The following is a 12,894-nucleotide window of genomic DNA, read 5'->3' as shown; positions in this document are numbered from 1 at the left end:
ATATATTATGTGTTCAGTGCGAATGGCCTACAGTAAGGTTATCACCGCAGAATTAGAGGTAATGTTACATTTTTGTCAGTATCTCATACGAGCAATCAAATTTTGATGCGGTATGAAAGTATGTTCCATGATTCTGTAAGAAATTCATATAATTTATTCATGCGTGCCGTGCCATATGCCTATATTATCCCCCTTACCCCTATATGTTAATCGTTCTCCTAGTAGCTCTCTCACAACGAAACGATCTTTGGTTATTGCAACCATACGATAGTGTTCAGTTCGTAGACATCAATCGATGGAGAAACCACCGAAATCACCGATCGTGACAGAAGTGATATTTTCGTGTGTTGTTTTGTTCTAATTATTGAATGTAAAAATCCTGATACAAAAATGATAGATCGTTTTAAATCAGTTATTGCCTTGTGTTTGGTGATCATTGCTTCATTTGACGAAAGTGAGTAGACTCCAATGTATGATAAACACCGTCCAACATCAATTCGTGAACACATCGAATTCTGAGATTTTTTCTGATATGTTTACAATAAAGTGTTTCGTGAACTCAGTACCAAGTATACAAGAAAGATTGAAAATTATTGGTGATCCTACCATCAGAATTGAACATAGAACATAACTTGGGCTGGGCTAGTTCATCTTGGGACCAACGGCTTTACTTCCCTTCCGAAGGAAGGCGTAACCATAACGTGTTTGTCATAAGTAACTAAGTACTCGGGGATAGGAGTCGATTGCAGGTGTCCTTGGCGTGAGAGGTGTTTTTCTAACCACTACACCAGGTCCGTCACCAATAAGAGATTGTGAAAGATCTTTTCGACAATTGCCAGATGGCATTTTTTTGTTTCCATTACTTGGTTTGGAGAAAATCCAAGTTAATAATTGTACATATACACTTTTGATCTCTAGTAATTCGAGATCTTTCAATAGAACCTTGAACAAACGGAGTGAATTGCGAAGGCCCAAACTGTTGGGTTTCACGCGATATCGGAGTGTTTTTTTTTTTAATTTCGTTCGATTTACTAGGCAGTGATTCAGTTGTGGATGGATTACCAACTGGTGAGCTTGTTTCATGTTAATGATAACATATATTTTGATTGTGGCAATTGCTTTTTATCGTTGCGAATTATGTGGTTACACAGCGTAACAAAAATGACATGTTTGCGTGTCTTAAGGATCAAATTATGTGTTTCTAGTAGATTTGGAGTTGCTGAAGCTGATGCCAGTCTCAGAAATGTTTCTGCACGTCACAATTTCTAGCTACAGGTCGCCAAAGCTGCATAAAAAACTGTTTTTTTTATGTTTACATAAAATGTAAGATATAATTTATCAAACTTTTTTGTGATCTTATCTACCAAGCATGCATAATAGGACTTCAACTTTCATTTTAGATCTAATTTAGTTGAAATTGCTCGTTTTAATTTAGATTAAACTAATTTTTTCAACATGTTTGCGGTCTTCATAAAAAATTGATTTCTCCTATATGAGAAAGTACAACACATTTTTTAAATACCAAAAAATAACTTTTCCGCGTCGAAATTAGTATAAACATTGTTGATAAGTATTGTTATACATATAAAGTTTGAATTCTGTGACAAATTAGGCAAATAAATTGCCTTACAAGCTGGAAAACTTGCATGCAAGTTGGCACAAATAGCAATTTTTGCATTTTCAACAGTCAATATCTCAAAAACTAGACGTGTTATGATATCTTTGAGCACTGGATTCAGCACCCCTTAATTGAGTGTATAGCGGTATTTTGGTGCTTGAGACAAAAACGTGTTCCACAGTGTTATCAATGCTTATGCACATCCTCATTCCGCGTAGCTTACAGGCTGGTCTAAAAACATTTTAGTGAAACAAGATTTGAACAAACCACTCCAAAGATTATTTCAACTGAACAAACAGTTGTTCAGCTACTGTTGCTGCCAACACTGCCTAGTTGTCGATTTGTCATGTGGCTTTTCTCGTCTGGAATACCGTCAATGACAAATGTGATTGACAGCCCCGTACAAGAACAAACAGAACAAATTATTGTAACTTTTCAATTGAATATCTTAAGAACTAGAACGTGCAAGATTAATTTACAGAAAACTGTGTAAAGCATTGAATTATCTAACTAAAACTTATATCTAACTTAATGTTAAAATTTGGAAGCCGTAATGAATGTCTCTAGAACTATTGTATCATAGTAAGTTTCCCTAAATATAATTGAACACAATATGTCTAACCTAGAATTATATCACAGATACACGAAGAACAGGAACAGTGAGGTAGACAAAATGAACTTCTAAAATGCCCTAAACCGATAATTGTAAGTAATCTGTATGTACACAACATCTTAAAATTAATAAAAAATACTATTTCAGCTAAAAGCTGATTCGCACCCACATTTGGAGTTTGCGAGCTGCTGTAACGATTTCGGCCAAAGTGTTTACCTCTGTGTTCCCGTAACACTTTTAGAATTATCGCCATGAGGTTTTCTGAGCCAACGGACAGGTTTCCTACGGAGTATTCACGAGCGGGAGGCTGCGTAAATTTCTTGCGCCCCGATTCGCCTGGCGGTCTTGAACGAACCTATCACGATGGTTCTCCAGTAAAGGTATCCATCAAAAATAATTCCTCTACTCGCTTAGCTCTCCTCCTGCAGAGACAAGAAGAAGAGCGCGCAATTCAGCAGCGCATATGGGAGGTAGAGAGGCAAGCCTTGAAGCAAGAGAAAAAGTTGTTGAACGAGAAATATAAATTGTTAGAAAAACGAATTTTGGAGCGCCCTAAAGTGAACAAACGTAGCCAGATTGCTACTGAAGGAGCCGTCGTGGAGGGCCTAGATGCTTTGCGCTGTGATTTTGAGAGCAACAAGTCATCAACCAGTACCAACAAACTATCGATCGAATATCACGCAGCTGACGACGCTGCACAGAATCGCAATACTAATGTTCGCTCAGAACAGTTAAGTCAACCGTTACAATCGGTGAGTTTGGATCACCCAGCTGATCGGTCACAACAGGTAGGGATTCAGCTGCGGATTACCAGCGCGTTCCCCAAACCCAAGAACGTATCGACCGAAGATAACACTATCACCTCTGTAACTACGATCAAAACGAACAGTGTGTCAAAACAATCAATGTTTGAGTGCTCATCGTCGAACGTACAACACATCATTATTGAAACCGTTAATTTTCTATCAGTATCGGAAGGATACAAAGGCCAGTTATCCCCGAGATCCAGTACAGGCAGTTGTGTGATTTTAGGAGCTCCTCCCAAATGTTTGGCATCGAGCGCTCCAGATCCAGCTCCTCCTCCCTTGCGGTCGCGACAAACAAGATCCCACTGTGTAAATTCTGTTACCGTCAGCATTCCGGAATATGCTTCATTGAATGGCGCCGCTAGTGACCTGACCGGATCTATGAAAGTGAATTGGAAGACGTTGAGTATGTTGAGTGATTTGCTGCACTTCGAAGAGAAGATAAGGTACTACAAACAAGAACGAGGTACGTACGCTGTTCGAGGTAGTGGTTCGTTTGGTGGTGCATATTCTACCGCTGCTAATGACGAAGAGGGACCGCAGATTATTGGACAGTATTGCGGTTGTTTCACCACGCCTGGTAGAAGTTGCTGCAAATGGATCATTTATTTGTGGGATGTCTTTAAGTGTAATCGCGAACCATTTAGTAGTACTTTGCATAATGGAGTGCATTGATGCAAATCGATTTTGGGTACTCGATGCGACAACGATCGAGACATGGAACCAAATATGCGTGATCAACAAGAGAAGATGTCCTTCAAATTTGGTCGTAGTTGTAATCCGTTGACCGAAATGCATTGTACAACTACAAGGCATACCCTAGCGGAAATGAACGCAATGGACAGTTCATCGTCATTTCCATTGAGTATAAGTTTTGAGGAAATACCGACACTGTCAGTCGCCCTAGTGGGTGCTTCGAATATGTCTAAAGTAGATACACTAGACATCAAGGGGTCAAATAAAAATCGTAGACATATTTCAATTGGATTACCACTGACCTCTGCAGTATCATCTTTCAAGGATTGTACTATGTTAAGCCATAATCGAAATATGTTGCCGGAGTCGATCGAATTGGATATCAGTCTGCAACAACGATGTGAAGATGGGAAAGATATGTTTGACCGCGGTTACGTTTTGAAGATCAGTTTGAGCGAGGTGATGGTTTCAGTAGCAAACGACGTGGTGCAAAGTTCAACGTCGAACTGTTCTGCAGGGGCGATAACAACTGAAATCAGAGTTGCGGATATGCAACAGCAGCAACAATTCTTTAAAAGTTGTAGTGATCAAAACGGTAGAGGTAGTAAGGGAACGTTTGGACTCCTTGAAGACTATAGAGATATCAATTATGAATAATGTAACGATTGGATCCGTCGAACTGGAATGAGAATCGCGAACGAACGTCCATATATGTCTGTCACAATACTAGCGAACTTGAGTATACTGGATTATAGTAAAACTGAATCGTTGATCAGTGTTACGGGGGGGAGAATGTTGCTGCCAACACTGCCTAGTTGTCGATTTGTCATGTGGCTTTTCTCGTCTGGAATACCGTCAATGACAAATGTGATTGACAGCCCCGTACAAGAACAAACAGAACAAATTATTGTAACTTTTCAATTGAATATCTTAAGAACTAGAACGTGCAAGATTAATTTACAGAAAACTGTGTAAAGCATTGAATTATCTAACTAAAACTTATATCTAACTTAATGTTAAAATTTGGAAGCCGTAATGAATGTCTCTAGAACTATTGTATCATAGTAAGTTTCCCTAAATATAATTGAACACAATATGTCTAACCTAGAATTATATCACAGATACACGAAGAACAGGAACAGTGAGGTAGACAAAATGAACTTCTAAAATGCCCTAAACCGATAATTGTAAGTAATCTGTATGTACACAACATCTTAAAATTAATAAAAAATACTATTTCAGCTAAAAGCTGATTCGCACCCACATTTGGAGTTTGCGAGCTGCTGTAACGATTTCGGCCAAAGTGTTTACCTCTGTGTTCCCGTAACAGCTACTATCGTTACTTGGGATTCGATGACCCTCTAGGGATCAGTTCTGTTTTTGATACATACTGGGTAGTAAATTCGAAGAACTTCTGCCTTATACACGTTTACCAATCAAAGGTTCTTTTACTTCCCGCTGAAAATACCCTTCCTATAGTGATTGTGGAGATGCAGCGGTATTCTCGATCTCTAGTAACAACAATCACTACATACTTATATTCCTTCCTTATGACTGTAATGACTTGGCCGGTGTCATTATTGATTAACAATTTGAGAGCTATTAAAACGTGTTCTTTGAAGAAAAGTGGAAAGTGGCATTTCTTATTCATTTAGAACAAAGTATAATTAACACCAGATTCGTTCAATCACGGAGTAGTAACCATTGATGTGTTTCGTTTTGTCTTAAAATCCGAAAATGACTCAAATTTAGAATACTCGACTTGAATCAGTGATTTTTAATGAAATCTTCTAAATGTCTCCACAGGATGCTACAGTAGTCTATAATTCAAGTCTACGAAAATGAAAAATATTGAAAATTGTAAAATAATTTTATCTTCAAAATCTACACTGTCTGAAATATGAGCCATAATTCCGAAAAATAAAACAGTTGTTATGCTTTCTAGAAGACCTGAACAAACGTTCAATTTTCTCGTAGATTGAAGTTCATATACGTCATATATGGAATTTTACGTAGTATACGTCATATATTGATTTTTACGTGATTTACTCGTAAATAAAAATGCGTAAATTAAATTTTGATCACGTAAATGGGATTAAATTCCCGCGAAATTCATTTTGTATAAAATTTATTTTCCAAAATTTCTTCTCTTGTTTTTTAAATGTACATATTTAATATTTCTAGACTACAAACAAGACTTGTTTGATAAAGCCTGTCATCCACATATAAGCGTAACTAGTGATCTCTTGAAGATGCATGAACAACATCTTGAAGATGTATGAACAACATTTGTACTCATATAGGGTCAAGCAAATATATTTTGTCAAGTTTTGAGTTCAACGACCGTTCAAGATTATACAAGAACTTCTTTGAGTACAAGCCTACAGATCCACAAGCGTAGCCAGTGACCTTTCGATGGATTGTAAACTATCGACCTTGTTCACAATCCTCCGAAAGATCACTACTCCGAAAGGTTTATACGAGCTTAAATAATAACACGTTATCAGAAATTGCGCTCAACAATTATTTCGAGGACAGGTCATTAAATCTACAAGCGTAACGAGTGACCTTTCAGAATTTTGCTAACTAGGGTAATATCCATACAGGGGGAGGAAATGATGTTGCACTTATACTGGCCCACTGCAGACCAGAGAGTCCGACTGCATCTAGGGTGGGTGTACGACTGTCAGCTACGAGCAAAGCTAGCCTAACAATCATCTCTCACACGGGCCGACCCAAACAGCACAGGTCGCGTATTTCAGACCTCCAAGTTAGTTCAAATACCCTCCGTTATATTAAATATGGTGGCGCGTCGATCGTCTCAAGTTTATCGTTAAACAGTCAATAGCACTAAGAAGTACTGTTATATTGCTTCAGGTAGTGTTAAGTGAAGACTGCATAGAGTCATTTAAGCCGAAAGTAACCATAATGTTAATATATTCCGATGTTTTGGAGCTGAAAATTGAGTAATTTCCATCAAGGCTACACTTACACTAGAAAAAAAAACAGGCAATTTGTTTAATTTGATGATTTTGGGTTTTTATTTTTCATTTTAGGTCAATGCAAATTGTATCCCATTAGCCCATTTCCGGATGAGTTGGCCACCGCGATGTTCCCAAACGAAAGGATGTCTCTGGACGGTATGTTTATAATGTCTCTCCAATTGAATATCCCCACAGTAGCAAGTAGCACCAGTAGCAGCAGCAAAGATGACATTTGCATAATCGTATTGCTTCGTACCGGCAGATTGTCACTTGCGGTACTATAAACATGGAAAACAAGGCTTGGTGGCACCGGCGTTTGGGGAGCCGGCCTATTTGAGAGAGTTTGCCCACATGGCCGCGATAGGATGGACAAAACCGGACGGTACCATCAGCTGGAAGTGCGGCGGATCACTGGTTTGGGATAATTATGTACTCACCGCGGCGCACTGTGTGACGGACAAGTAGGACTCTGGGGTCCTTCCTGAAATGTGCAACAAACTGACGTCAAATTATTTCAGTGGCAGCTCTCCCGATGTGGCGCGTTTCGGCGATATCAATATATTCAGCGACGAGGACGATCAGTTTGCGCAGCAGTTGAGGATTGTGCAAATTATCCGGCATCCAGACCATAGGTTTTCCACAACCTACAACGATATTGCACTACTCAAACTGGAAGCCAATGTGACGTGAGTGTTATACTTGTTAATCAAGTCAGGATTTGTGGTGGTCTTAAATATTCTAATGTTTGTAGTAGAATGCGAAGTTAACGCAAAAGAGTTGTTACTACAAATCCGTTTCTCTCAAGTTTGTATAGTTATATTTATCTATCATTCGATTCTTACTTCCCATCTGTCCTTATTATATACTTTCATAGCCATCTGTAAAACCAGATGCATACAAAAACAATTAACAGCGTCTAACTCTCGATATTCAACATCAATTCTTCCTACTTTCTGTCATTGGTCGGTAACATGACGATACTGGCGCCTTTGTTGCTAAAAAAAAGTTATACACTGAGGATACCTGTTATTTCCAATCAGTTATATGATTTGTGATATGTATAGTACAGCTGATACTGTTGAGTTTGTTTTGAAATTTAACAATAATAGCATTGCCAAGAGATCAATTTCACCCCGAAAGGAGATCCCCTGATTTTTTATTTTAGATACATTTGTTAACACTAAAATTACATTTGTTTGAAAATTTCGGTACATGAGTCGATGAGGCTCACCTTCGTACTTGTTTTCCTGCATTTAGTTGTTTGGCATTGCAAACATTATATAAAACAGACTAGAAAAACCGTGAAAAATGATCAATTTCACCCGAAATTACGGTACTACATATACCAGAATGGAAGCTTCAGAATCATTGTCAAAATTTTATTTTGAATTCTCTGTAGAGCTTTCTTCCTGGGTATTACAACAGCTAGTCCATTAGTGATAAGTTGAGTTTTGGAAGGATTAGGAGAAATCTTCCATTTTTGCAAGTATGCAGAAAAAATATCCAAACTTTTTTGCAATTGACTACAGATGACACGCAGACTTCGTCACACAGGCCTGTGTCATCCCCAAACAAGGATTTTTGACATCCCTGAGGTAACCCAAGCAACCAAAAGTACGGATAAAATGGCATACGTTGGCCTAATCAGCTATTTAAAAGTCAATGAAGAACTTTCTAAACAGCTAACTTTTTAAGTAATTATCCGAAATTTGATTCACAATTGGTTCGCTTACGCCTCTGGAAAGACTGTTGTTAAGCTTGAAAGTAAACTTCGATGAACTTGCAGCTTTTGTGGATCATTGCTAATTTGTACGGGATTTTATGAACCGTAGGCATATATGTTTTTTTTTGGCTTAAGTTATATTTTTGTGTTAATACTTACGTCGAGACTCGAACTCGAGTTCCTTGCGTTGAAACCAGAGAGTATACCACTGCTGCATGTACGCGTAGCGAAATGACACATTCTTTTACTCGATATGCTGGTTTCATAGATCTGGGCTTTATCTTTTCCCTTTTGGAACTTATTATGAACTTGAAATAATATTAAGAGTTCACTTATAACGTAAACAGAACTTGAAAGTTTGAAAAAGTTCACGTGGAACTGTTTGTGAACTTCACAATTTGACATTACTCAGTTTGTTTTGATTCTCAGTGGTATTATAAATTTCATAACTTTTTAGATAAAAAATAAAGCAAGTTGCAGTGAAAAACCATGTAGTTGAAACTGAATAGTTTTCAAAAAAGGACCCATAGCTACTCATTTATTGAATATATTGAAAGGTGAATATCAATGAAGGAATTTCCTTGGTGTTTATTCCGAACTTGTGGTGATGGAACTGCACAAAGCCCTCAGTTGGTCGAAAATGCACCGATCGACGGATCCCAAATAAAAAACTCAAAACAGGTACGTTGGAATGAATAATTATACGAAAGTGATCATCAGTTCAAAACTGGCTTGTGTTAAACAATTCGTCACAATTTCAGGCAGTGCGCTGCATATAAGGTACGGCTGTTATATAGAGTAGATCCAGTGTTTTTCTTAGGACAGTTACGGCCAAGTAGTCATAGAATACTGGAGTGGTCGTGATGTGCTTTAATTTAATTAACGACAACAGAATAGAAGACTAGCGAACGCTTGAAGTAAATCTATCAAAAAGTTTAAATCTCATGTTACAAAAAAGTTCACGTCAAGTTCGGTTTGTACATTGAACGTACTTTGTGTTGGAGGTTCGATTAAAGTTCAGTTAGTAATTTATTTGAACTTTCTGGTTTCTATAATTATAATTGGTACTTCTTTGAGCATTAAGTACCGTTTACATACATGCGATCTTATTATTCAGCAATAAATTTCCACGGAACTAGATCTACACTAGATGTGAACTTCTGAGTTCGATTGTTAAGACATATCAGAACTTTTGGTTGCTTGGGAACACAGGTAAGTCAGATGTGAAAATATTGCATGAGATTGGTTCCAAAATGCTGCCTTGAGGAACATCAGTTCTTACAGGATGTCTTTCAGACCTGGAGTTCTGATAACACAGCGTAACAAAAATGCCATTTTTGCGTGTCTCAAGGATCAAATTATGTGTCTCTAGTAGATTTGGGGTTGCTTTATCTGGTGCCATTCTCAGAAATGTTCCAGCACGTCACAATTTTTAGCTACAGGTCGCCAAAGTTGTATAAAACACTGGTTTTATTATTGTTTACATGAAATTCAAAGTACAATTTATCAAACTTTTTTATAATCTAATCCACCAAACATGCAAAATAGAACTTGAACTTTCATTTCAGACACAATTTGATTGAAATTGCGCGATTAAATTTCGATTAAACCGATTTTTTCAACATGCTTGCAGTCTCCATACAAAATTCTTCCTTTCTTCTATATGACAAAATACAACAATTCTCTAAACCATCAAAAAATAAATTTTCCGCGTCGAAAGTATTACAAACTTTGATGATAATTATTGTTATACATATAAAATTTGAATTCTGTGGCAAATTAAGCCAATATATTACCTTACAAGCTGGCAAACTTGCATGCAAGTTGGCTGAAATAGTCATTTTTTGCATTTTCAACAGACAATATCTCAAAAACTAGACGTGCTATGATATTTATGAAAACGGCAATTGATCCAGCAACCCTTAATTAAGTGAATAGCGGTATTTTGGTGCTGGAGACAAAAACGTGTTCCGCAGTGTAATTAACCTGACGTGTACGATTTGACAGATAACTTTGAATTATTCTAACAATGTATGTTGGAAAATCGAAGATTTTTGAATTTTACGATAAAACCTTCATCCCAAACACTGTCGAATGCTTTTTCTATGCCTGGAAGAGCAAGACCAGTAGAATAGCCTTCAGATTTGTTTGAACGAATCAAATTTGTTACACGTAATAGTTGATGAGTGGTCGAATGTCCATAGCGGAATCCGAACTGTTCATTGGCAAAATCGAATTTTCGTTGATGTGGACCATCATTCTGTTTAACATGAGCTTTTAAAAAAGTTTACTGATTGAGGAAAGCAAACTGATTGGACGATAGCCAGAAGCTTCTGCAGCATTTTTGTCTGGTTTTAAAATTGGTACATCCTTAGAATTTTTCCATTTGTCAGGAAAATATGCTAATTGAAAACATTTGTTAAATATTATCGATTAAGAATGATAAGCTACTTTCAGAAGGTTTCTTGAGGAGAATGTAGAAAACTCCATCATTGCCAGGAGCTTTCATGTTTTTGATTGTTTAATAATAGTTCTCACTTCTTCCAAATCAGTCGTCCAGGAATTTTCGGAAAACGTTCTCTTGATTGAGAATATTTTCGCAGTCCTGAGTAACTTGATTTTCTATTGAACTAGTAAGTCATAAACTAATACAATTGAGAAATTTTATCTTCAAAATTTTTGTTTCTTCATTGTGAAACACGTTTCTTGATTCCTTTCTGCAAATCCTGCCATAAAAAAATTATAGCTGGATCGCGAGTGCGTTGAAATTGCCTTCTCCTCACGTTTTTAAACAGATCAAGAGTTTAAGATCATCGTCTATAATCACGGCTCCAAATTTTACTTCACATTTTTGAATTGCAATGCTCCTGGCATCAACAATGGAGTTTGTTAAAGGTTCAAGAGCATTGTCAATATCAAGTTGTATTTGTAAAGAAATGTTAACATCAAGATTAGAGTCAATATATGTTTTATATATATTCCAGTCGGCTCGAAAATAATTGACAGTGGAGCTGATAGGATTAAGAATCGCTTTATGGGAAATTTGAAATGTAACAGTAACATGATCAGAATCAAAATCGGCATGAGGGACCTATTGGCTACAAAGATGAGTAGAGTCGGTTAAGACCAAATCAATCGTAGATGAATTTCTAGAAGAGGAAAACATGTAGAGGTATCAGGATATTGAATTTAGAAATAGTAGAAGTGCGGTTAGTGTCACCGAGGCATTTAGCCACATCGTGTCAAGAAGTGTGGGTACGATTCCCACCTCAGTCCGAAAAACTTTTCGATAGGAATGTTTTCCGACTGTGCCACTGGCGTTGCATGCTAGTCCGTTGTCTATTGTGGTGCTTCCTTCAAAGGGCAAATAGCCCACTGGAAGCATTAATGTGTAGTGTCTTTTTTCTAAGTTTCATTTGGCGGCAGGGTTTTTTTTTCATTTGATTTGAAACAATTAGAACGGGTATTCATAGGGTAAAGGGGAGGAGTGCAAATTACCTGCTACGATATCGGCAAAGGATTTTCCTTGGATAGAAACATTCGAAATCAAAAGATTCGAACGACTACCCGACGGATTAAAATTAGTTTGTGAATGAGCGTGATTATAATCTTCCCCATGGGTATGATTTTTGATCAAGCGATCGTTAACTGAAAAATGAGCATTGTTCGATACTCTACCAGGGAAATTCCGGAAACGACCGTTATCGTAACGGATATTACTGTTCATCTGCCTGGCACAAGCCTCGACTCGCTTACGTGAAGGGCAAGCCCAAATATTTCACTTATGATTTCCCCCGAAATTCGCGCATATGAACTTATCGGTATCTTCCTTCACTGGACAGACGTCCTTAGCGTGAGAAGAACATCCGCAAACCATGCATTTAGCATCCATGCGGCAATTTTATTGTACCATTACCGAGTGGGGTTCTGGTAATTTCCTCCAGGTTTCTGGAAATGTTCCCATGCCACACGGACATCGAACAAAAGTTTTGCTTTTTCTAAAGCTTCAATATTATTTAGATCTTTTTTGTTAAAGTGAACTAATTAATATTCTTGAGAAAGCCCTTTCCGACCAATGCCAGAGCGGGTTCTCTTTTTCATAATGATTACTTGCACTGGGGAAATCCAAGTAGATCATTTATTCCATTTTTGATCTCTTCAGGGGACTTATAGCCACTTGAGAGACCTTTCAAGGCGGCTTTGAACAAACGTTCAGTTTTGTCGCTATAAGTAAAAAAATTGTGCTTCTTCTCTTCAAGATGTTTGAGAAGACGCTCGCGATCTTTAAGAGTTTCCGGCAAAACGCGACTGTCTCCTTTCTTTGCGATTTTGAAGGAGACCTTGATTCCCCAAATGGAGTTCAAGATCTCCTGCCTAAATTCCCCAAATTCGTCAGTTGTTCGACCACGATAGGTGGCGCTCTTTGCTTTCTCACTTGAATGAAAGAGCCTGGG

General features: G+C 37.6%; 1 protein-coding gene across 2 annotated transcripts in view; it reads left to right on the top strand.

Moving 5' to 3' along the window:
- Positions 1–261: 261 nt before the first annotated feature.
- The window catches only part of LOC5566813, a 27,016-nt gene continuing 14,383 nt past the window's right edge, over positions 262–12,894 (top strand). The window contains exons 1-4 of one of the 2 annotated variants that reach the window (XM_021846886.1): positions 262–454; positions 6,790–6,873; positions 6,980–7,178; positions 7,236–7,403. In XM_021846886.1, the coding sequence (XP_021702578.1) occupies positions 391–454; positions 6,790–6,873; positions 6,980–7,178; positions 7,236–7,403 (515 nt within the window). In that variant the 5' untranslated portion in view covers positions 262–390. Of the gene's footprint in view, positions 455–6,627; positions 6,700–6,789; positions 6,874–6,979; positions 7,179–7,235; positions 7,404–12,894 lie in introns of those variants that run through there. The other variant, XM_021846887.1, reaches the window with a different exon arrangement.

The sequence above is a fragment of the Aedes aegypti genome, chromosome 2, assembly GCF_002204515.2.
Source record: "Aedes aegypti strain LVP_AGWG chromosome 2, AaegL5.0 Primary Assembly, whole genome shotgun sequence".
NCBI lineage: Eukaryota > Metazoa > Arthropoda > Insecta > Diptera > Culicidae > Aedes > Aedes aegypti.
This window is presented reverse-complemented; position numbering and strand designations above follow the sequence as displayed.